The 23252-nt window shown below is 38.7% G+C and overlaps 1 protein-coding gene across 1 annotated transcript in view; it reads right to left on the bottom strand.

Annotated features, from left to right (window-relative positions):
• The window catches only part of ATP2B1 (ATPase plasma membrane Ca2+ transporting 1), a 35543-nt gene extending 18195 nt beyond the window's left edge, over positions 1-17348 (bottom strand). Inside the window, exons 1-9 of the mRNA XM_082495399.1 lie at positions 17091-17348; positions 12147-12344; positions 11027-11281; positions 10821-10946; positions 10317-10460; positions 6543-6581; positions 5260-5421; positions 3393-3607; positions 2028-2270 (exon numbers count right to left, since the gene is read on the bottom strand). Of these exons, the coding sequence (XP_082351525.1) occupies positions 2028-2270; positions 3393-3607; positions 5260-5421; positions 6543-6581; positions 10317-10460; positions 10821-10946; positions 11027-11281; positions 12147-12344; positions 17091-17295 (1587 nt within the window). The 5' untranslated portion in view covers positions 17296-17348. The remainder of the gene's footprint in view (positions 1-2027; positions 2271-3392; positions 3608-5259; positions 5422-6542; positions 6582-10316; positions 10461-10820; positions 10947-11026; positions 11282-12146; positions 12345-17090) is intronic.
• Positions 17349-23252: the final 5904 nt, after the last annotated feature.

Genomic DNA, 23252 nt, shown 5'->3' on the forward strand with positions numbered 1-23252 from the left:
AAGTATCCTCTCCTGTAATAACTCTTCCTCAATGACTTAGACTACAATCACATCACCTGTTAGCCTTCTACTGAACAAACTAAGTCTTTAAGCTTCTTAAGTCTCACTACAAGTTCTGTTTTCCAGGCCATGGCCTATTTAACTGGAAAGAGTTCAGAAACAAGTTTCCAACCCTTTAATAAAAGAACGAGTTTCTTATCTCAGCAATGTGGAATATGCACATACTAGTGCTGTAAGTAAAGCAGTATTTCTTTCAAGATGTTTCTGAGCTTATACAGCTATAAAATTTCAGTGTAGTTTGTAGCAAAAAAGGCGGAAGCACTTACTCAGCCTGACATGCCTCAAGCAGCTAGAGCTGAACTATATTAATCATAAGTCAGTGATCTGTTTTCATTGTTCAGAGCTGCAAGATCTTGGACCTGGCTATACTGGATACACACACTTGTTCACAGATGTTCACTTTAATGTGCTATTTAAGACGTCCAGTTCTGGGCTCCCCTGTACAAGAGACATGGACATCCAGGAGCAAGTCCAGCTATGGCCCATAAAGATGATAAAGGGACTGGAGCACCTGACATATGAGAAGAGGCTGAGAGCTCGACTGTTCAGCCTGGAGAAGAGAAGGGTCTGGGGGAGAGATTTATTGGTATACATTAAATGCCGGTACTGTGCAGGCGGGTGGAGCAACAGTAAAGATGGCCACGCCAGATTTTTCACTGGTGCCCTGTGAGAGGGCAACGGATAGAAACTGAAACACTTGAAATTACATTTGAACTTAAGGATAACACCTTTTTACTCTAAGAGTGGTCAAATACTTGAGGCTGCAGAGTCTCCACCATTTAAGATTTTTAAAACCTGACTGGACATAGCCCTGAGCAATGTACTCTGACTGACCCTGCTTTAAGCAGAGGGGTTGGACCAGAGGATCTCAAGACGTCCCTTTCAGCCATCTGTGATTCTGTAAAACAGACTAACTCTGACTGTGTTGGATGTAATTTTACTAAAATTGTAGTAGTAAAAGACCTGGTCAGTTTACACACAGCTACTTTATTTTCTTTCTATAAAAAGATCTTCAGAAAATAGACTGTGAAAACTCCTCACATGCTATAACTCATTAGTAGTATTTCAGTCTTGTTTCAGAGAAATTGGTGCTGGTGATCTTGATGTGCCATCTCAAATACTACTGTTCAGGTAATTCTTGCCAAGGTACCATCTTTATTGGCTGAAAAGTAGCTTTTGGTCTGCGGTTTTACTGTTGCTCCTGTACAAAAGCATTCACAGCCAAGGCTTCTACTAAATCTTGAAGTGCTAATTTCTTTCTTCCTTTTTTTTAAAATATAAATCCTAACTATTATTTCTATTGCCTTAAAGAATGTAAGTTATGCAACACATTGGAATAACTACAGCAAGGAAGCTATGTTTGGAGTTATGCACACAAAAGTGCTAAATAGCCCACTATGTAAAATGTGTAACAGTCCATTATTCTTTTTATTTCAAAATATTTCAGAAGTCTCAAACAAGGTATGAGCAAAGACATTACAATTATAAAGCCTACAGACTCATACAACAGTATCTGGAATAAAAATCCAACAAAATCCTCATCTGTACTTGCATTTTCTCATTATATTCTAGCTAACGTTATGCTACTCTTACACGTTTACTTTGAAGTAGCACTCAAATCGAGCCAAGATGCTCTTCAAGGTAAACAGCCCCACTTCTCAAAACAAATTTAGGCAGAACTGTGAACCTAAAGGGAGTTATCTTCCTGAGATTGTATCTTTGAATTATCAGTTCAAAATCTAAGTTATCAGTTCTAACTGAAATAAGCTGTTTTTGAAGGTTAGTTTCAAATGAATGGTTGAGCAGTTTACAGCAGGTACAAAATACCTCACACTACATTTTGCCACACAGTTACACTTAACTGCCTACCACACGGCCACCAGACAATTTGCGTCTTTTGAGGAAATTGTTTAGTTACCTTGATTAGAATGAAAAAAAAAAAAAAAAAAAAAAAAAAAATCACTTACCAGTATTTTGGAAGTATAAGCACAATTAACAGAAATTCCTGTCACAAGGTAAGCCATAGTTTTCTCTGGAATAGCTTCTGGTTCTGGAATTTTTTTATAATGCTTTTCATTAATGTAGGCTTGGACCACTGTCATTCTGTTCATGGTCAATGTTCCTGTTTTATCTGAGCAAATAGCTGTTGCATTGCCCATTGTTTCACATGCATCCAGGTGTCTCACCAAGTTATTATCTTTCATCATTTTCTAAGGAAATAAAAGCAGTCAACAGCTATCCATGACCTAAATTACTTCACATTTCAGAAATTCGCATTTAGGGTGTCCAGTCTTACACAGCAGTTTTAGAAGATACTCAGCCTTTAAGTTACCTGGCATCTTACAGAGGAAGAATTTGTAGCTGCCACATTCTGTAAAGATCCCTTTAAGTCTATTATGTCACAGTAGACTTCATAAATATAGTCTTAATCTGCAGTATCTGCACATCACACTGACTACTGATACTATACAGACTGTTACCAGCAACTAGTTTATGATGCTTAGAAATAGAGGAGAGGTACAGACTGAGATTTACCAGATACACCATTTAAAAAAAGTCTTTCTGCTTACAAGAAAGATCAAGTAAGCTATGTTACAGACTTAATCCAAAAATCATGTGATATATATTTCAAAGATGCTAGAGTCAGACTTAAAATTAAATAAAAAACGGGAGCCTAACGTTTCAGCTAAGATAGTGTGGGCTACACAAGTTTCATCGGTCAAATATTACTTTAAATTCTTTACTTAACGGGTTTGGATAGTATTTTAACCTTGAAGAGACCGACTAATTTCAAATGATACAATACTAAGGACACTTCTAGTTACTACTGTAAGTTATTAAGTTTTACCCAGCATGCTAAAGCAATGACAAAAATCAAGAGAAGAAAGAGCACGAGTTAAAAAACATGCTGTATAGTAAGTAGAAAGCTGTATGATCCACAATATTCAGTCGTCAAGGAGAATCAATCTGGAAACTTTTGTAGTAATTGCTTAACACATCAGTTAGGAAGAAGTTCAAGTTTACAGGATAGTTTGTTACTTACAAACTGTAACACATCTATTTATTATATGCAAGTGCTACAATGTTATGAGCTAGACCCATTCGCTTACAGTTGGTGACAACAGGCTGTTACTGCTCACTGTTCACTTTAGTGTGTATTCAGAGGTTTAAGAAAAATACTGTGGTGGATTTCTTATGTAGTTCAGAGAAACAAGAAAAGCTTCTCCCCAGTCTGTTACATACATGTGATGCTGCATTTCTCAACTGAGATTTTACATCTGATGAATACAACCACCTACCTTTAAAATCTGCTCCCCCATCAATCCACTTACCTTAACAGAGTAAGCCAGAGAGATAGTGACTGCAAGTGGAAGACCTTCTGGTACTGCCACCACCAAGACTGTAACTCCAATAATGAAGAACTTCACAAAATACTGAATATAAATTGGTGTACATTCAGCAAGCCAAGGTCTCTTCTGAACCCAGAAGGTATCAATTACAAAATATAACACAAGGATAATGACTGTGATTGCAGACATCAACAAACCTTGTTAAAAAGAGAATAAACAGTTTTCAGAAATTATCTCAAATATTTGGCAATAGAGATTCTGGACAAGTCAAGTGCAAGTACTTCTGCCTTTACAGAAGTCAGTTTACAACTAAGATTTTAAACAGGCAAGTCAGGAAACATTGAGGTAGTTCTCAAAGGTGTTCCAACTTTCAATGCAAGTATTTTGTCACACATTTCCCATAGGAACTAAGTTTCTTTTTTTTTTTTTTCCCTTCTTATTTAATCGAAAAGTGTAGATCTAATTATGAGCAGGAGACACCAATGTGTAAAGTCAATTGATTAAGCAGAATAAGAACTGAAATAATTCAGCAGGCCTTCAACAATTGTACTGCTGACTTGCTCAGTAGCGAAAGCTGCTGACAGTCTGTACCCTGCTTCCTGCTGAAGGTGGGATTAAATATGGCAGCTAAGTACGCTGTTCAATGAACTGGGAGTAACTGGGAAGACAAATCAGAACTGCTGTTAGCAAGCTGAGCAGTACACTTAAGACACCACATGAAAACGGTGAAGGAAAATGGACCTGGCAGGAATAAAGGAACAGAAATCACGGAAGTGTCAGCTGTTCATAAGAAGATGCTTCAGTGTGCGCACTGTCCCAAAGCAGCAGGACAGAAAAACACATGCATGAAGCAGATGAGCATTAAGGGTGCATGGGCAATTATAATGGGTCAAAAGGTACATAAAGGAAAACAAGAGCTCTTACTTATGAAAGATGTGAAAAAACTGTTTGATAACAGTATTTTACACCAAACATACCGTGGAAGCTTTATTCAACATTTGTTAGTACAAGTTCCTCTGAAAAATGAACATTGCTATACATTAACTATGGAGTGCTAAAGCTGAAAGTTTAATTGATTTGTCCTCACACCATAACTGCACCATAACTGTCTTCTGACACAGATGCTGAAGTCAGCCCTTTTCGAGCTGTGGGCTGTGCTACAAGACTTCTAGAAGTTCCTTCTAGCCTAAATCTTTCAACAATTCTACATGGACCAAACCAAATCTTGCAATATTTGAATTAAACCTCTACATACTAGATAATATAGCCTAAAATTACACAGAATTTCATTGTTGGTTTAGTCTACTTTCAAGAAGCAACAGTTTACCAAATGTTTTGACAAGACAGCTGAATATTAGCTGACAGAAGAGTAACAGAAGCTAAAGGATAGCAGAAAGTCAATAAAAATGTTAAGTATCAGCAAGGCACATGTTCAGTGGAAATTCCTAAGCCTCTGGAAGTACCAAAGATAACCCTGGTTGACCCTACCACATTTTCTAGACTTCACTTAATTTATAGTTCTCTAGATACATCGCTAAATGCCTTATCTTCTCTAAAAAGACCTTTCATAACAGTTGTCCAATGTTACAAAGTTGGAATTTCCTCTCCCAGAAGTTGACACTGTAAAGCCTGAATCTGTTTAAACCAAGGAAAAATAAAAGCCATCCACATGACACAGTCTGAGAAGCCATCAGCACACTCAGGCACAACAGCACACTTGCATGCATTGGAATTTTGCATCAAACTGGTCAAAGCTAGCTACTTAAGTTATCCCCTCACAAACTATGCATGTTCCAGTTTTATTCAAACGTGTGACATCAACATAAAGGAGAGTACTGATACATCATACCTGCTTTGCCAATCTGAACTGCGAGCTTTGTAAGTTTGCCTTGAAGAACAGACTTTTCTTTCTTTGGCAAATTTGCTCTCTTCTTATCTTTCTCATCTCCATCCCCACCATCCTCACTCTTCAGTGGTTGCATTTCCATGGCTGCGCCATCCTGAGCTTTAGCTAGAAGTTAAGATCAAATGAAGTTTAGTCATTGAGGAGTGCCCAAAATCAGTGATACTTAAAAAGCTTAATAACACCAAGCTCCACTGAAACACCAGTACTGCGTAGTACCTTGTAGTCAGAGATGCCATACTACATGTGAATGTTTAAACAAGTGTATTGGGCGTAAGTGCCCAGGTGCTGGTAGGAGTGGAGCTGCAGCCTGTGGATAAGACCACGGTGGGGCAGATTGTTGCCCTGCAGCCCACAGAGGACCACAGTGGAGGAGATATCCACACTGCAGCCCACGGAGGACCCCACATTGCAGCAGGCAGATGTGCCGTGAAGGAAGCTGCAGCCTGTCAAGGGCCCATGCCGGAGCAGGCTCCTGGCAGGAGCTGTGGCCCGTGGGATACCCGCACTTGTACAGTCTGTAGGACTGAAGGACTGTACCCTGTCGGAAGCACCCACATTGGAGAAGTTCACAAGGGACTGTATCCTGTGGGAGGGACCCCACAATGGAGCAGGGGAAGAATGTGACAATGAAGGAGCAGCAGAGACAAGCGTTACAAACTGACCAAAAAACCCTATATCCCCATCACCCTGTGCTCCTCAGAGGAAGGATGTAGGAGTTGGGAGTGAAGTTGAGCCTGGAAGGTAGGGGAAGATGAGGGGAAGGTGTTTCTAGTTGTTTTTGTTTCTCACCATCCTACTCTATTTTTAATTGGCAATAAATTAATCTTCCCCAAATTGAGTCTATTTTGTCTGTGAAGATAATTAGTAGGTGATCTCCGTGTCCTTATCTCAACCCACAAACTTTTCATCCTATTTTCTGCCCCATTCTGCTGAGGAGAGGGAATGAGAACAGCTGGGTCAGCATCTGTCAGCCAGCTAAGGTTAACTCACCTCAACAAGATAGCTTGAAAATCATTGGTAAAGTTCACTTTTGTAGTACCTAGCTATGTTGAGACTACCAAGTTCATTTAAGCATTTGTTTTGGACAGATTCACTTATGCTGTCTTTAGCATAAGCACTTTGGACCTAAGTATTCAAGATGCATTTTCCTAAGAAAGTATGTATTCATTACATACATTCTCAGAAAACAGGGATGTGCAAGAAAGTATCAGAGAACCTGCATTTACCTTTGTTACGGTTTTCAACAGCTCCATCTTGCTTTTTACCTGTCAGAGAGGGGAACAAGTTGTGTTTTAAATTGGCTGTCCAGAGTTCATTTCGGTGTTTATGTTTATATATAATGCATACACTACCATATGCTGAAACAAGCAACTACATTTTAGGAAAAAAAGGTGTAAAACTGGAGAAAGGAGGGCTGACATAACTGAGGCTTTAAATGTGTGAGTTAACTCACAGGAACAGCTCACATCAGTTTTTTGGACTTTCCTTTTCCCATACAAGACTGCAGCAGTGTTATGCTACCATAGTTAAGTTCGCACAAATTACTGACACAGACATTTGTTAGTTGTGAGGAAAGCTTTTAAAAGGCTTGTCTAAACATTTACCTAGGAAAGAAATTTGTGACAATTAAGTGATTCTGGTGGCCTCTGTCTTGCTTTCTGTTCTTCCAACACTTAGCAACTGTATCTGACTACTACTGTAAATGAACTGTAGGATCTCACTTCCAGAATCAGTGATTTTGTACAACATTGCAGAAGCTACTGTAGTATAAAATATTTATAAATCCACACCAAAGCTTAATGGAGGTACAGCACTGGATTACTGGATCTATGCTAACCCTATTTACGCAAGCATGAATGTAATCTGCTGGCAACATACCAATATTCCGCCACTAAGAGAATAGTTCAAACTCATAATAAAATATCTCTCCTACCTCTGTTCAGAAATGGAGTTCAACAAGAGTTCATAAAGAAGGACAGTGAAATAATGAAATAAATTAATGAGTGAAACCTTAAAGTTAACTGGAAGACCAACATCATGTGTAGCTTATTGGGGCAGGGAGGGTACACTAGCGTCTTTTGTTTGGGTTTTCAGGTAAAAAGGTTCAGATAATACCTTAGGAAGTGACAAACTTTTCTCCTAAGTAGTGAAAGCAAGGGTTATAGTTACTTTTTGCAATAACCTGAAATGAAAGTACAAAATTGGGGAACTTAGAACAAAACCCAGAATTTTTCAGTATCACTGGTAATTCATCAAGTCTTCAGCCTTAGGTTACGTAGACTTAAATCATGGAATCACGGAGTTTTCAGAGTTGGAAGTGACCTCTAGAGATCACCTAGTCCAACTCCCCTGCTAAAGCAGGATTGCCCAGAGCACATTACTCAGGACTGCATCCAGGCGGGTCTTGAAAATCTCCAGAGAAGGGGACTCCACAACCTCCCTGGGCAGCCTGTGCCAGTGCTCTGTCACCTTCACCGTAAAGAAGTGTTTCCGTGTATTTGAACGGAACTTCCTGTGTTCTAACTTGTGTCCATTACCCCTTGTCTTGTTACTGTGAACCATTGAAAAGAGCCTGGCTCCATCCTCCTTCAACCCACCCTTTAGATACTTGTACGCCATAAGGTCTCCCCTCAGCCTTCTCTTCTCCAGGATAAAGAGTCCCAGCTCTCTCAGCCTTTCCTCATAAGGCAGATGCTCCAAGCCCTTAATCATTTTAGTTGCCCTTCGCTGGACTCGCTCCAGCAGTTCCCTGTCCCTCTTGAACTGGGGAGCCCAAAACTGGACACAGTATTCCAGTTGTGGCCTCACCAGTGCAGAGTAGAGGGGGAGAATAACCTCCCTCAACCTACTGGCCACACTTTTCCCTATGCAGCCCAGGATTCCATTAGCCTTTTTGGCAACAAGGGCACATTGCTGGGTCATGGATAATTTACTGTCTGTCTACTAGGACCCCCAGATCCTTCTCCTCAAAGCTACTTCCCAGCAGGTCTGCCTGTAACCTATACTGGTGCTTTACATTCTTCCTCCCCAGGTGCAGGACCTTGCATGAGACTACTCAGGTAGAAGAAAATCAAATTTTTGCCTGTCTGACATGACATTTAATACCTCCACTACATTATTACTGTAGACATAGTCTGATTTCTTGTCGTGGTTTAGGTGAGCATCCTCAGAACAGCTGAGGATAAAAAAAACAAACAACAAAAAACCAAAACATGTTTGCCTTCTAGAGAAGATGCTATTTCGGACTTCTTAGTAACTCATTATTTTCTTTTAATTTTGTATTTGTTCTTTCCTAGCTTCCATTTCCCTCTTACAAGACTAAAGTTCTACACTTGAGTTACTTCTAACTCCTTGTACATACATTTGCTTTCACTTTGATCCAAGCCATACTCAGCCAACTAAAAATAGCCACTTTAATCTCCTTAACGTTCACAGAGAAGCTAATTTAGTTTAACCTGAGTTTTACCAAGGAGAATCTTATCAGGCACCCTACTTAAGGGAAAGAGGAAGTCTTCTATCTTGGGAGACAAAAACCCCACAGGAGTTCAGGCCCTAGGATACACCAAAACACTACTTGTCAACAGGACTTCTGCTTATAGAATAATAAACACTGGCAGAATGTTAATAAAAGCTATAATCTTCTTCACATCTCCTGTAGCAGCTGGTACTGTTGCCTGTTTCTTTCTCCTTCCTCTGTAAGGGAAAGAGCAAAGGATGTAAACTGTTCCACACTAATCCCTGAAAGTGTTGCAGGTCAACTTTTACTCTTCACTACCACACTTGAGCTTGAAAACTAATTTTGAACTTTCAGTTTTTCTTTTAACAATTCTTGTAGCTTACTTGTGAAGAAACTTACTACTCTAAGCCTCAAGAAGGGTCAGAATTGTAAAGTATTTGTGGATTAAGACAAGACAAGAAGCACAGTTCAAACCTAATTCCTGCACACAGCACACATTTCAACAACTGCCTCTTTAGTTTGCAGGCCACTGAGATTCCTAAATGCATTTCTGTATGGCTTTCCATTTATGGCTTTCCATTGCTGTTTCATATTCCTCTGGATGAAAAAAAGTGTATTATTCTGCCAAGAATCCCCAGGCTCAGTCCCATCCAGTAAACCTCACAACAGTTCCTAGAAAAAATTTTGCAGTGGTGAAGCTCAGTCCTGAACATGCCTTGCGAGAGCTAGTATCAAAACATTACTGGTTAACATTTCCAAGCTTTGATTCTTGGGATAAAGGCTATGACTTACATAAGTGGCCCTATAATTCCAGCTACTGAGCAAGGCCTTTAAAATAAGGAAGATAGCCCATTTCACAGAAGGGCTCCAAAATGCTCTGGGTTACAAGCCCCTCATCCCTTAAAAAAAAAAAAAAAAAAAAAATTTACAGAAAAGTGCTGCTAGGGATTTGTCTTGTTTATATCTGAGCATTCAAAGTTTCAGCTCTGGAAGAAAAGGAGTGTCAGAAGAAGATATCTGCTTATTTTTAATCAAGACCAGTCTTATATATGCTTTAGATATCCACAAACTCAGTAGTCTCCACGATACAAGTTTGTATCCTTTAAGTGTCATAGAAGAACTCCCTGTACACAACATTTTCCATCTGTCAAAAGCAGAACTAGATACTTACGAGGTTCAGTTATTGGTAATAACCTGTTTGCCATGAACAAATATTTGCTATTAGACATGAATGTACTTTGAAGTCACATAAGATAGCAGTATAACAATTTATACGTGGTATGGCTGGTTAAAAGATGTGAACTTTCCAACCTCGTAATTGATCAATGAGATCTGACGTTTAACTCAAAATACACATGACAAGTCATAAGTAGTGGCGTACTCTCAGGTCACTGGACCTGAGTTTTTTCCCCCAGTGAAAACTACTGAAAGTATAAGGTTTAAAAAAAGATTCCTGGCTCTAGATGACTAGAATATGTTTTTATCAAATAACATTCAGGAGTTCATCCCTCCCTCCCCAGGGATTTAAGATTATTATGCCTACTTTTCTTGTCCTTCTTCTCTTTCTCCTTCTCTTTCTCCTCTTCATCTCCTCCAGCCCCAAGTAAGGTAAAGATGATTCCAGTCTGAGAGTTCACACCTACAGCAGTAACTACCATTCTTCCAGAGCCTTCCATCACATGTGTACCTGAAAGATTGAATCAGGTTTTCCACTGAGACTTGAGCAGTTGTATGGCAGAGCACAAAGGAAATGAGCTTAACTTCACGTTGACAAAACCCCGAGATGTGTATAAATACCGCTGTGTTCCCCATGAGCTTTAATTGCCAAAACTATCTGCAAAATAAAACCATAAGCAACTACACAAAATGTAATTAAGAGCCTGCTCACTTTGACAAAGTTTTGTACTAATTGAACTGGTTTTGGATACTTCTAGGAGTCCAGCCTAAACGAGGTCCAGTTTGATAGATTTTAACTTCAAAATTTTAAATAACCAGTTTACCCCCAGAAAAAGAACACTTTCTGCAAGAATTGTCAAATGTTACACACCTGACAGCAGCATAGGATCTCTGTCCAGAGATTTCTTAACATGATCAGATTCTCCAGTCAGTGAGCTTTCATCAATTTTGAGGTCATTTCCCTGAATGAGTACACCATCGGCCGGTAAAAGATCACCTACGAGAGATCACTGGGTATGTTGACTGCAGTTCCTTTTTTAAAAATAAAAGAAAATTCAACTTTAAAAATAAGTTTACCATATTTCACTTGTGCAATATCTCCAACAATTATGTCAGCTACTGGTATTTGGATGACTTGGCCACCTCTGATGACTGTGAATTTCTGTTCTTGTTCAATACGGCTCTGCAATCCCCGAAATTGTTTCTCTTTACTCCAGTCATTGAAAGCTGTTACTAATACCACACAAACTACAGATAGGAGGATTGCTGCTCCTTCAATCCAACCTGCTTCAGATTCCTCCTCTTCTTCACCAACATTTACTGATCCACATACTGTAGAAAACAGGTTTTAGATTTAAGAAAGTTCACGCAGATAGTTATTTCAACAATAAAAAAGTTTTGCCAAATGGAAGAAACTACTAATAGTGGCTAAACATTTTCTATGATAGCCTTCTTTGCAATTTTACATTAGTTGTAGTGAGAGCAACACACAAAGAAGTAAGAGCACCTGAAAACTAGAGCAGCTCAAGGAAGTTAAACCACCTAGAATTTACATCCCTGCTTATGTGAACATAAGAGAAATTTATAAAGAAAGTTACCTGGCCTTATTATCTTGTTAAATGATGGCATAAGAATGCCCGGCTAGACAATTAGTTAACCACCTTCTGCTTTCTCAACTTTCCCCACTTTATCTTACAAGCCAGATACCATTGCAAGAATTCAGTTCAATGAAGGCCAGATCCCTTCATCTTCCCTTTGGAAGTATAAATATAGCTTCATTTCTTAAATTAGAAAGTTACCAGTGTCATATTGCAAATCAAGGAAAATTTAAGACTTGCTGACTCCCCAAAGAAAGCACATGACCGCAAATTATAAATTGCTTAAATATTTGAGGCAAAGCTAAGAAAACACTTGCACAGAAACATGACCGGATCTAAGATAAATCCTTGTTATTGCTGCTTGCACTTTACCTTTGGCATTGTTTTGGTCAGAATGATACCAGATCATGACCAGAGAAATATCATGTTGCCCTTTTAAGGCAAGCTAGAGTTTTAGTAGTGTTCTCTCATTAAGAAACAATAAGCTGCTTTTTCACTGACTTACTGTCTCCAATCAGATTTACAGTATAGCCATGTTGGACCAGGAAAGCCAATAGTATACTAAAGGTAGGTACCTACTTTTTAAAAAGTTTACTTACGTGATTCATTTCCTCCTGGAGGCTGGTAAAAAGAAAGGCCCAAGGATACTACGGCTGCAATTTCTAATATAATTAGTGTAACGTCCTGTAGTGCTTCCCATACTAACTGAAGAAATGTTTTTGGCTTTTTAGGAGGTATAAAGTTCTTCCCAAAAACTGCTTCTCTCCTTTCTATATCTGCTGGATTTCCACTTAAACCTATTTAATAATAAGACAAAGTTAGTGACACTTACTTGCATTTCACCCTCACCTTAGAAGTGATTGAGGCTTCCCATTCATGGAGTCAAATCCCACGCCATATTTCAGTAACAATACTGAAAAGTCATATCTCAAATATAATTTCATAAGTATTATCCTTTAACTCAGAGTCACTATAGTTTGCCAATATAAAGTAAGCTGATGGTCTACCTACTTGCATTTAATATGACATAGCAACAGAGTAATAGTAACAGACATACATTTGTAAAAAGTAAACAAGTTTGCAAGACAAGATCATTAGTAGAGTTACTACTATCGAGACTGAGTAGCACCATGCAGGTTTAGGAAGACCACAGCCTGTGAAGCCAGCTCTGGTACCCACTGTAGGGATTCTGTATTCAGAGATAACATCCTAGGATCCTACAATTAATGTAACATTTATAATGAAATATTTAATATAATAATATAAAATACTATAAATATTGTATTTGTGTATAATTTAATTACAATATAAAATACTATAAAAAGCTGGTGAAGCTCTCCAAGCACTTAACGATGCTGCTTCCACCTGGACAGCATGTTTGCTCTCCTGAAGCTTTGTTTTCTTTCTATCTCCCCTCACACACAGAGAGCCCATATTTAGCACTGTGCAGAGTCTGTCACCTCCGTTTTGTACCTATCTTCTTTCTAATACGGCCTATTTCTTTCAGAGTCCTCTTCTCTGTCTCAACTTTTGTACCATCCTTAAGGCACACTAACCAGCAGGCAAGAGTGAGAGGCCTTCACTAAAAGGCACTGCATACTTCAAGAGTTTGCCAAGTCCTTAGAAATAAAGGAATAACAAGTATATTCAGTGCAAGGTCGTGCATTTAAAGTCTTCCGTAAGAACACCTCATGTTTAGTCCTTCGTTTCCAGCCGCCTAGCCTGCCATTCAGAATTTAAGCCACTAGCTCATTTTTCAAAGCAAAACGGTCAAACGTCCAGCCATGTTCAGAGCAAAGGTCTGGATACTTCAGCCATACTGCTCCCAAGGTTGAGATCAGCACCTGCTTAAAGACAACAATTTTCCTAGTGGCAGTTTTTTTAGTAGTTAACCCAACTGCTTAGTGATAAAGGCATTGCAAACACGCTCAGTAATCAGTAAGAACAGCAACCACTGCAACTGGCTTTCATAATAAGTGGGGTATTTAATACCTCTAACAGACATTTCCTAGAACTGTCACATGATATTTCAAGACAATTTGCAAAGACTACTGAACTGCAAAGCTCAGTTTTAAATGCTAACAACTGCTATGTAATCACTTAACTGAAAAGCAAAATATTACATGCAAATCTTTTCAAAAGTGAAACGAATTAAACATAGTCTTAGTGTATATAATAAATGAGTTTTATTCTCACACTTAGAGTCACCTTGAATTCATGGCTTTGAAGGTTTAATAGAAAGGAGCAATTTTATTGGCTAGCCTTAATGCTACACTTCTTGAAGTTCAAGCTTTGAGTTGCTTACTTTCACTCAACTCAAAGAGCCCTGCAAGACCATTATGAAAAATCAAGCTATATGAGAGGTTCTAGAAAAACTCAGGACAGCTTGGCCATCCCAAAAGGCTGGAGCATATTGCTATTTTGCAAGACACCATTTCTGTCATTCTTTTAGCATGGCAGAGTTTGGAAGATTATTTACTTAATGTCAGCAGCACCACTTTCCTCCTCCTTTCACAGGGTACCAGGATGCAGAACATCAGAAGTATACAGCAATGGTCTTTGAATAATGAAAAGTGTTTTCCAACAAGGCTATGTAGAGTCAAGCCACTATCAGAACAACTTAGTGAAGATTAGTAAATAAGCCTAGCAAAGACAAAAAGCATTTGTATTTTTAGTATTTGCCATATTACACCATGAACCACTTCTGAACTTGCTACATTTACCACGTCACTGGCAATTTCATAGTTCACAAACTGCTATTATATCGTTCACTATGTATCTGAACTGGGGTAATTTATGTTATTTAGGGTTAAAATACTAGGCAAGGGACTCTTTAAAGCTTCACATACAAATTTTATTAGAAATCAAGAAATACAAGTTACTAGATAATGAAAATTATGTAGACCTATGGAAATATTGAAGGTGGACCATCTCTGCAGAATACAGGAAAGACTTTTGCTACTACAGATATGTCAAACATTCATTTATTCATATTTGTATATGTTTGCACACATCTAAAGGATCTAATAAACATTTAATACTACACAGTAAAGTTTGCTTGGTGTCTTTTTTTAGTAATACTGGTAAAGGACAGTTTCCATTTCTCATTTCAAATCAGGTAGGTCTGATCCACATCTCACCTGAAAACAGACTTACATTGTCAACAGCCTTAAAGAAATTATACAGGCTGAACTCACCCACTGCGTAGCATTTTGGAACTACCTGTACTTTTTCTGTGAAGCCACTGGTAATTACGCAAATCAGCATTTCATATAATAAAGTTTCTGAATAGGAAGAGGTGTCACAGGGCTTTGCAGGTGTACACACAAGATTTTAGAGAGCCAGAACTAGTGTAACACGGAGCAGTTTTCTGCACAGATCTTACCTAGATTCTCTCCATTAGAAATGTCTCTATTTCTATACTTACAACTTGATTTTGATAAAAGAAGAGACCTAGTTCTACTTCTACAAGAGCTCTCCAGCACTATCTCAGAGAAATTTATAGCAGCTTACCTGACAGAGAGGCTGGTCCTCTAAAGGTTTGTGGATTGATTTAGAGCCAAAATGACACCTTTGTAGAGGACACTGCTCTAACTCATCTTACTTAACCTTTTGAGCTAATTATCTTCTTTGACTTTTTGAGGCCTTGCTGTGTTTATGAGCTGTTCTCACATTTTAAAAAAAAAAAGAAAGATGGTGCCCTTTGATGATGTTAGTGATTGTATTTAACTGATTGCAGGACCGTACATTTAAATGTCAAATCCTTTTGAAAGGAAAAGGCCTTGATCACACAGTACAGCAAAATTCATCTGCAGGAAGGAGCATCTAACCCTTTCTAGTTTCAGTATGCTGACACTTATTATTCCTGTGTGTTAACCTGCTTGTTACATTAAGGGACATAAAGCGAATCCTGCAGTACACCAGGCATTTGGTGCTTAGCGCATCATGGTCATCTACAATCGTACGCCAACCTAGCTTGCAGTAATAAAAGGCCTTAAGCCTTGCAGATTACTATAAAACAAGATCCAAATTTCAGTTCCTGGTTGTAGAAAACTACAGCCATTTTCACTGAGAAAGGAACCTGCCTTTCAATACTACGTAACAGGTCAACAGAGTAGCAAGAGACTGTTGCTTCTATCTAAAAGTTGTTAGACTGCTTGTCCCCAGCACAGCTTCACATGCATGCACTGAACTTTGTAACTCCATTGATGCTGAGGAACAGAAGTTTGCACTGCTCGTGTTTTAAAAATTTCTTCTTCAGCCTAAAACTCATCTACTTCCACTTTGTGGTAGGTCAGGTACGACAGTTGGCTACTTTCAGTTTCGTAAGAGGAATCCAGTTCATGTACTGAAATAATTTCAGGAGCCTAGAAGTCAGGAGTCTGGCTTCAAAAGCAGATCAAGCCAAAACATGCTAAAACGCAGATGTACCCAAGATATCTGATGGCATTAGTAGGCTGTTCTTGATCCAAGGAGACAAGCCTTTCCATAGCCTTTCTGAAGACCATAAAATAACAGCTCTCCAGGATTAAGACGACAGGTACTTTACTGCCATCAACACGACACCACATTGGTTAAAAAGCTGTGCGAGTGCTTAAATGTGGAGACACCACAATCGGGCAAAATCCTGATTTTGGTACTTCTCAATCACTGCCAACAGCCGGACTTCACATTAAGTTCGTTTGAAGTTAGATATGTTAGATAAAAATACGTAAAAACATTTGCACAGGATACTACAGTTTAGATAACTTAAGCAATATGACTTGCATCTTTCTTTCAGAAATTAAAGCTTACAGCTTTCATTTACATTGGAATAGAGTAGTAAGAAAGGGCCAGATCTTAAGGAAAACTTCTGGACACCTCTCAGGAAGGAGACTTGAGACATTTATTTCCTCCTTCACATTTGTACAGTCTATCTTGGAGTACTAACTCTAGCAAGCAAAAGCATCAGGTAGCCACATTTCACAGGATGCCATCAAGTCTAACATGGCAAAGACTTTTTTTAAAGATGCTATTTCTAGAGAATAAGATTGTGTGATCACTTTCCAAACCTTCTACTAATAGTGACAATACCTCTTAGTGCCTAAAACTGTTGCATTAGGGAATACAAGAACTAGGTAGCAACAGAGAAGCATTAATAAGGCCTGCATTAGACTACTAAAAGCTTGTGTTCTATGAGAGCGTGATCTTAATTGTGAACTATAGGTCATATGAGCTAGACAAAAACCTTACACTTTCACAGTAGTTAAACATTGCTACATTGCATTGCTATTCCATATGTGGATGCCTACATCAATTAACTTTATGCCAAAGTGCAACTTCACCACTAATCCAACATCTTACATGCAGTTAGACCAATTGAAAACACTCTTGTTTACTTATTACCAGTGAATACCTCTGCCTCAGAGGAGTAAGAAGCCATATTTTATTATGGTAATTGAAATATTTTTTTTATATAATAGTTTATAAAAAGTATGTAGTTTGCTTGACTAAGGTATTTCCTAAATGGAGATTCTTCAATAACAGTACTAAAATTGACTTACCTTCATTTGGTGAAGTTTTCAATTTTGTACAGATGCCATGTACATCTCCATAGCATTCCTGTATTTTATGCAGTGCATCTGTAGCTCGAAGTTCCATAAGAGAACGGAGCTCTGCAAGGGTAACTCCAAAATCTCCATGATTAGCTTCTTTTACAGCATTTTTTACACCGCTATATGCAACCGAGTTGTTTGCCATATCACCCATGATGCACGCAGTCTTTAGTGTAGACAGTTTCCAGTAAGGAACGAGACTTCAACTTAAAATATTTCCAAAAGGAAAATAAATCCTTTGGGTATGAAGACAGTCAGGAGAGGAGACACATCACCCAAGTAAGAGACCCCGTCTGGAGAGATATCTTTGAGGTTGTCCCATGGCGCATTCTGTTCCCCAAGCAAAGTGGCATGTACAGCCTAGGGAAAGAATAAATATACATTCAGTTACATAACAGCTATACTGAAATACATTGTAAGACAACCCTACTACTTGTATTGAGGTTACAAACCAAATTTCTGCTTAAGGATAATTTCTTCATATCTCCTATAATATTTTTAGTTAGCAACCAGCTGGCAAGAGTGAACAGGCATAAAATGGATGTTTCCCATCCCAAAATAACCTTGCATTATTATACTTTCTTAAATTATTAACTTCTTATTGTTGCCTTTAAGTCTTACATTTTGGTTGGTATATTCATATTGTTCATCATCAAGAGGAAACTTGAACAGCTGGAAGTCAATCTGTTTTCAGGGAAATGGAGTTAGGAGCATCCACCAGTGATGCCCCATGGGGAAAGAACATTCTCAAGTTAAAAATCCCAACTTTTCAACGAAGCTTTCACCAAGTTTGGGATGAGCAAGCTATTGTGTGTTCCCACAAATTCATTTGTGCAAATCTCAAGGAAAGCAGTCTCAACACTAAGTTACCCACGCGTGAAGTACTTTTGTAGTGTAAGTAGGAGTATATCTTCAGGCAGACTTAGGTCTTAATGCATTTTTGTGTCCAACGCTTTTAGCCCTCCCTTCAGCCCATTTCATCACAACTCAAGCCTCCCACAGTATCTGCATTTAGTTTTTTGAACAGACGGGGAAATTGCACAATATTACCTTCCTACAGAAGGAATAGGGAGACTAAGAGCAGCTCTTCCATTTGGTTATCAGAGCACTTACAGTGCTGAGAAATTAGTATCTACCCACAGGATTCTTAACCTGCACAGGCCTTTGGCTGACACATCTTGTGTGTACACACGTATCTGCACAACAGTATAGTGAACGGACAAACACTTCATGCCTAATAAAGATCTGCTGTGTGCCTAAGACAGAAGTCCGATCATGTAAGTCAGCTTTATCGACTTAATGGGGCACGGTGAGCACAAGTAACAATATATTCCCCCATGAGATATTATGACTGTCAGGCTCAGATGAACAATAACTTGGACACTTCCAGATCAACAAGACCCTCAGGTGTCATACGCCTAACAAAGGCAAGCAGTTACCACTCACTGCATTGCTTTATGAAGGCAAAGAGTCAAATAGCAAAGAAAAGATTTCTGGCTATTGCCCTGCTAGGTTAGAGGACTGTTTGGCTGAACCACCATGTCCATGTTGAGGTCCAGCTATAAGCACCTAATTATCAAAAATTTAAGGTCTTTGTTCCAGGAAAGTCTCAGCTCTCTGCTCTGGAAAGAATCAGCTCCAGCTACAGTCAATCTATCGTTTTAAGCACTGTGCCACAGTATTGCATGTGCACTGAAGACAACCACTGATGCTGAAAGATGTCACCCGACCACAAGCAACAGTCTCATCTCCAGCAAAACTACAACCGCTCTTCTTTTCCTGTCACTAGGAGATTCTGAGAAAAGCACTGTCTATGGCCATTTTCTGGAGAGCGACAAAAAGCATAAAGCAATCAACATGCATATGCATAAGACTTCAACATCCTGTAACATCAAGGTACTTAGTTTAAAAAATAATTTAAAATCTTCATTGCTTTCTCTGTTACTTGCAGAAAAAAATGTTACCGCAGTTGAAGAGTCCATGACCATGGTGTTAACCTCAATGCTAGAATGCAGTTTTGATTAACACATGCTTCAGCTGACTGTAGCATGTTCTGCTAGAGTATCCTGTATGTGAAGAGATCCATGCAAACCATGTACGAAAGAGTGCTCTTTCGAGCCACACCACATCTTTATCTAATGCCCGAAAGCTGGATGCTGTTGACCAACTAGTAGCCTAGGAGGATTTATCAATTGTCATCTGATCATAAGCTATGACAGTATAACAAGAAGCAGATCAGGCAAATGAGTTTGTATAGCTATGGAAAAGATGCTGCAGCTACTAATTAGGCAAAAATAGACCAAGCAGAATGCCCCACCACTAATTATATCAAACTTGATTCAATTTAATTAAGAAAAGCTCTGTTCAAGCCTCTAGCAGGAGCCCTGCACTTGAGGCCCAAATACACCCAACTCCAAGTACAGACACAAGGTTAGGAAAAGCTACAGCTCTAGTCACCACTCACTTGGCATTGAAAAGATTTGACACTGAATACTGGGCCATAAGAAGATTTGCTTTCACATGCAGGTACCCGAAAGAACAATAACATTGCTTAATCGTAGTCCATACTGTGCGGTTCTATCATCTCTATGCATCTAGATCCATTTTTGTTAAGACATAACAGTCCAGTTATTAGGTATTACTAACAGTTTATACTGAAAGGGGTTCTCAGATGTTCTGAAGTACCTCAATGGTGTCCTAATGTACCCACGGACCCCTGGGTTCACAGACAAGTTCAATATGCTCACACTAACACTACAAAAGCAGTGCGGTTCTGCAAATCAGCTCTAGTAGTGTTACGTAATATTTGGCACATCCATGTTTGGAAATAGCTGTGGAAAATTGAGAGGAACGTTGCAAAGACCCTTCAAATTCTGAATACTGAGCAAGAGCAGTGCTGCTCCAAATGATAGAAATTTGGTTAAACATTAGCAACTGTTACACCAAATTAGACCAGAAAGAACCTACTCCAGTAGTCCATTTTTACCAGGCATTTCAATGGACGGTACAAAAGTCTCTCAGCACACAGGTACAGAAAGGACTCACCTTAACGTAGTTTCTTTGCTGATTCCTACAGAAAAATCTCGCTACACATTTCTTTAAGAAATATCCTTAATGCAGTTTTGATGTCAAACCTTGCAACATTCAATTGCTTCCTGTTACAGCAAGTTCTAACAGTCCACTTTTGTAACAAAGTGGTGATGCATAATGCAACTATAAACAGTAAAATTCAAGTATCAGAAAAGAAAGCATAATTTTAAGCTACATAGGTCATCTGATAATATTTATCTCTTCAACTAGTGGAATATTTTCTTTTGACCAGAGTTTCAGTTTGCAACTCAGTTCTTGCAGCAGTCATTTGAGATGCATTATTTGAGTAGCATGAGCTTTGAAGTACTATAGTTGAAACCAACACACTTCAAACTTCTAATCTGCTAATATCTCACATTTTAAATTCAAGAAATAATTATCAAACTAAAAGTCACTTATAAACCATTGCTGAAGTTGCAGCTTATTTAAAATTTAATTCAGTTCAAGTTATGTTAGCATCCAGCTTAGAGAAGCTGCACACAAGATGATTAAGAGAAGTCTGTCTTTCATTAGGCACATCAACTTTTGGATAATCCTTTGTTTACATATCACTGAGACTAGGAGCAACTTTAAAGCTATTGTCTGTCACACTCAAGTGACTAAAAATCCTGTACTGCAGAGGCACCTCAGACCTCAGAGTAGCAGCAGCACATACTCTCCCAGGCAGGATTCAGCCACCCGTACAAATCTCTCTGAAAAGACCCTGCTGCTCTATGACTGCACTAGCTTCACTGATGTGTCATGTCATAGCAGCTGCCTATGAGAAATACTGCATTTTAAATTCCTTAACCAAATCAAATGAGCATCTATCACTAAGTGGTGCTTTGTTGGCAAAGACAATAACTCAAAACTGTAACCCATGGAGCAAAAAAGGTTAGATAATTTTACCAGTGTTAGACGTTCAACAACCTCACGAGCCTCTGCAGTTGGCCTGGAAAAAGGACAAGCTCTAAACAGAAGTCTACACAGAGATGTTTACCAAAGCATGAAGAGACTATAGGTTACAACTCTGTTTAGTGCCACCAGAACATACTGCATTGACCAAGCTAGGAGAAGCTGTAACATGTTTCTTAAAGTGTTCTTGTAACAATACTTTAAATATAAACCCATGTTAATCCCCTGCCCCAGCCCCAAGAGCAGCTACTTTTGAGGCAGCCCTGAACATTACGTATGCTTCAAAAAGGACTCCAGAAATAGTCCTTCATAGCTGAAAGTATCTGGTAGTAGTAATTTAGTATTTAGTAATTGCCTATATTTAGAAGAAAGCCAAAATCTGTGTTATACATTCATTAAAATTAAGACTACCTTGAAGCGATACCTTGCAGTGGCCACACACTGACAACCAAATGCGAACAGCAGAGTTTGAGTGGCATAATTACTATTATCCAGATGCACAGGACCCAGCATACCTTAGAGCCCTATCGAAGCCTTTCCCGTTATTGAATTTGCATTTCATACTTGCTTCACCAACCTACAGGGAATGCATTTTAATATTGATTAAGGAAATTAAATCTTAAAACTCTTAAGCAAACTCATACCTCAAGCATCAAAACTCTAGCCATTATATATCCTGTGTCATTCAATTTCATTTTTACATCTGCTTGAACACTATGCATTCAGATATTAAGCATTAGCTGGCACTAGCATTTGACCTTCAACAACACACTAAAGCTGGTTGCTGTAATATAGGAAAAGGCTTGCAAAGTGATTATCTCAGGAAAGCCTTTGTTTAATCTAATTAGTTCAATGAAGACCGGACAGATCTACATAGCAAGAGGTTGCAGTGATAAAAACTGTCCCCATATGTTTCAGTTGTCATGCTATTTTAAACTGTTTCAAAAAAACAACTTTTAAGATACTGAAAAATATTATATGCCTTTGCACACTTTAATTTGAAGCCCACAGCACTGGGTATGTTCCACAGTCATGACATGACATTTTTCCTTGGGGGAAGGGGGATAAGTTGCCTGTAACATTATTATAATGGAAAGTAATTATAACTGAGAACGTGACCTGGAAATCACACTGTAAAGGTCTGAGGTCTTCTGCTCTGGAGAGTCAGTTTTCTTACTTTAAAAGACAGACTCTCATAGCTATTTTAAAGGCTACAGAAACTCACCAGCTGTTCCACAAGAAATACGAATGAATGCTAATAAAACAACAAGTTCATCAAGAACAGTATGTATGCATTTAAGGGCCACTATCCTGGATGTTAAAATGAACAACTAGGAGTTAAATCATTTCAGTGGCATGCTGATGTTTTAGCCCAAGCATCTCAGAGAGCCTGGCTTATTAAGAGACAATTACAAGTAGATTGAACAGCTAAGAGGAAGAAGGCACAATTGTGGAAGACACTCCTCAACAGAAAGTTTTTAATACATCACCTTCAGCCTTAAATGTTCCCCTACAGTGCTGTAAGGACAAGTTTCCCTTATTATAGCTCCTGCGTTATAAATGGTAAATTCAAAGGTCACGAGTTTTGCTGGGTTTTCAAAGAGAATCAGAATCATAGAATCGTTATGCTGGGAAAGACCTTCAAGATCATCAATCTGACTTCATTCTGAAGCTTAATCTCTTGGGAGGCTGATGTACTTGCCTAACTGAAATCAAAACTGTCTGCCGTTTCTAGACTCTGCAGTAGATGTAAACACTGGTATTTATCACACTTAATCTAAAAGATTGCTGCTCTCTACCATGATTGACACTTCCGTGGTAGCAGTTTTATCCAATGAAGTTGGTGTTTCATCCAAAGTAGTTGCTTTGCTTTAAGACCCCAAATTATTTCTGACTGAAATGATGGCTAATAAGTTAGGACTTCAGTAGTCTAAAGACAATTCAGGAGTACAAAATTAGCAATGTTCACGCAAAGAATTCCTGCATCATTTCCCTCCTATTTTGATAGTAGCAAGGGAAAACTAACAGTCTTAGTCATGTTCTTCATGCCTTAATAACTCACATTCTTCTCTTAGGAAGCAGCTTACTCCACAGCCTCCGCAAGGAGCCAGGCAAGTGAGCAGACAT

The sequence above is a fragment of the Vanellus vanellus genome (genome assembly GCF_965231255.1).
Source record: "Vanellus vanellus genome assembly, chromosome: 1".
In the NCBI taxonomy this organism is placed as follows: Eukaryota; Metazoa; Chordata; class Aves; order Charadriiformes; family Charadriidae; genus Vanellus; species Vanellus vanellus.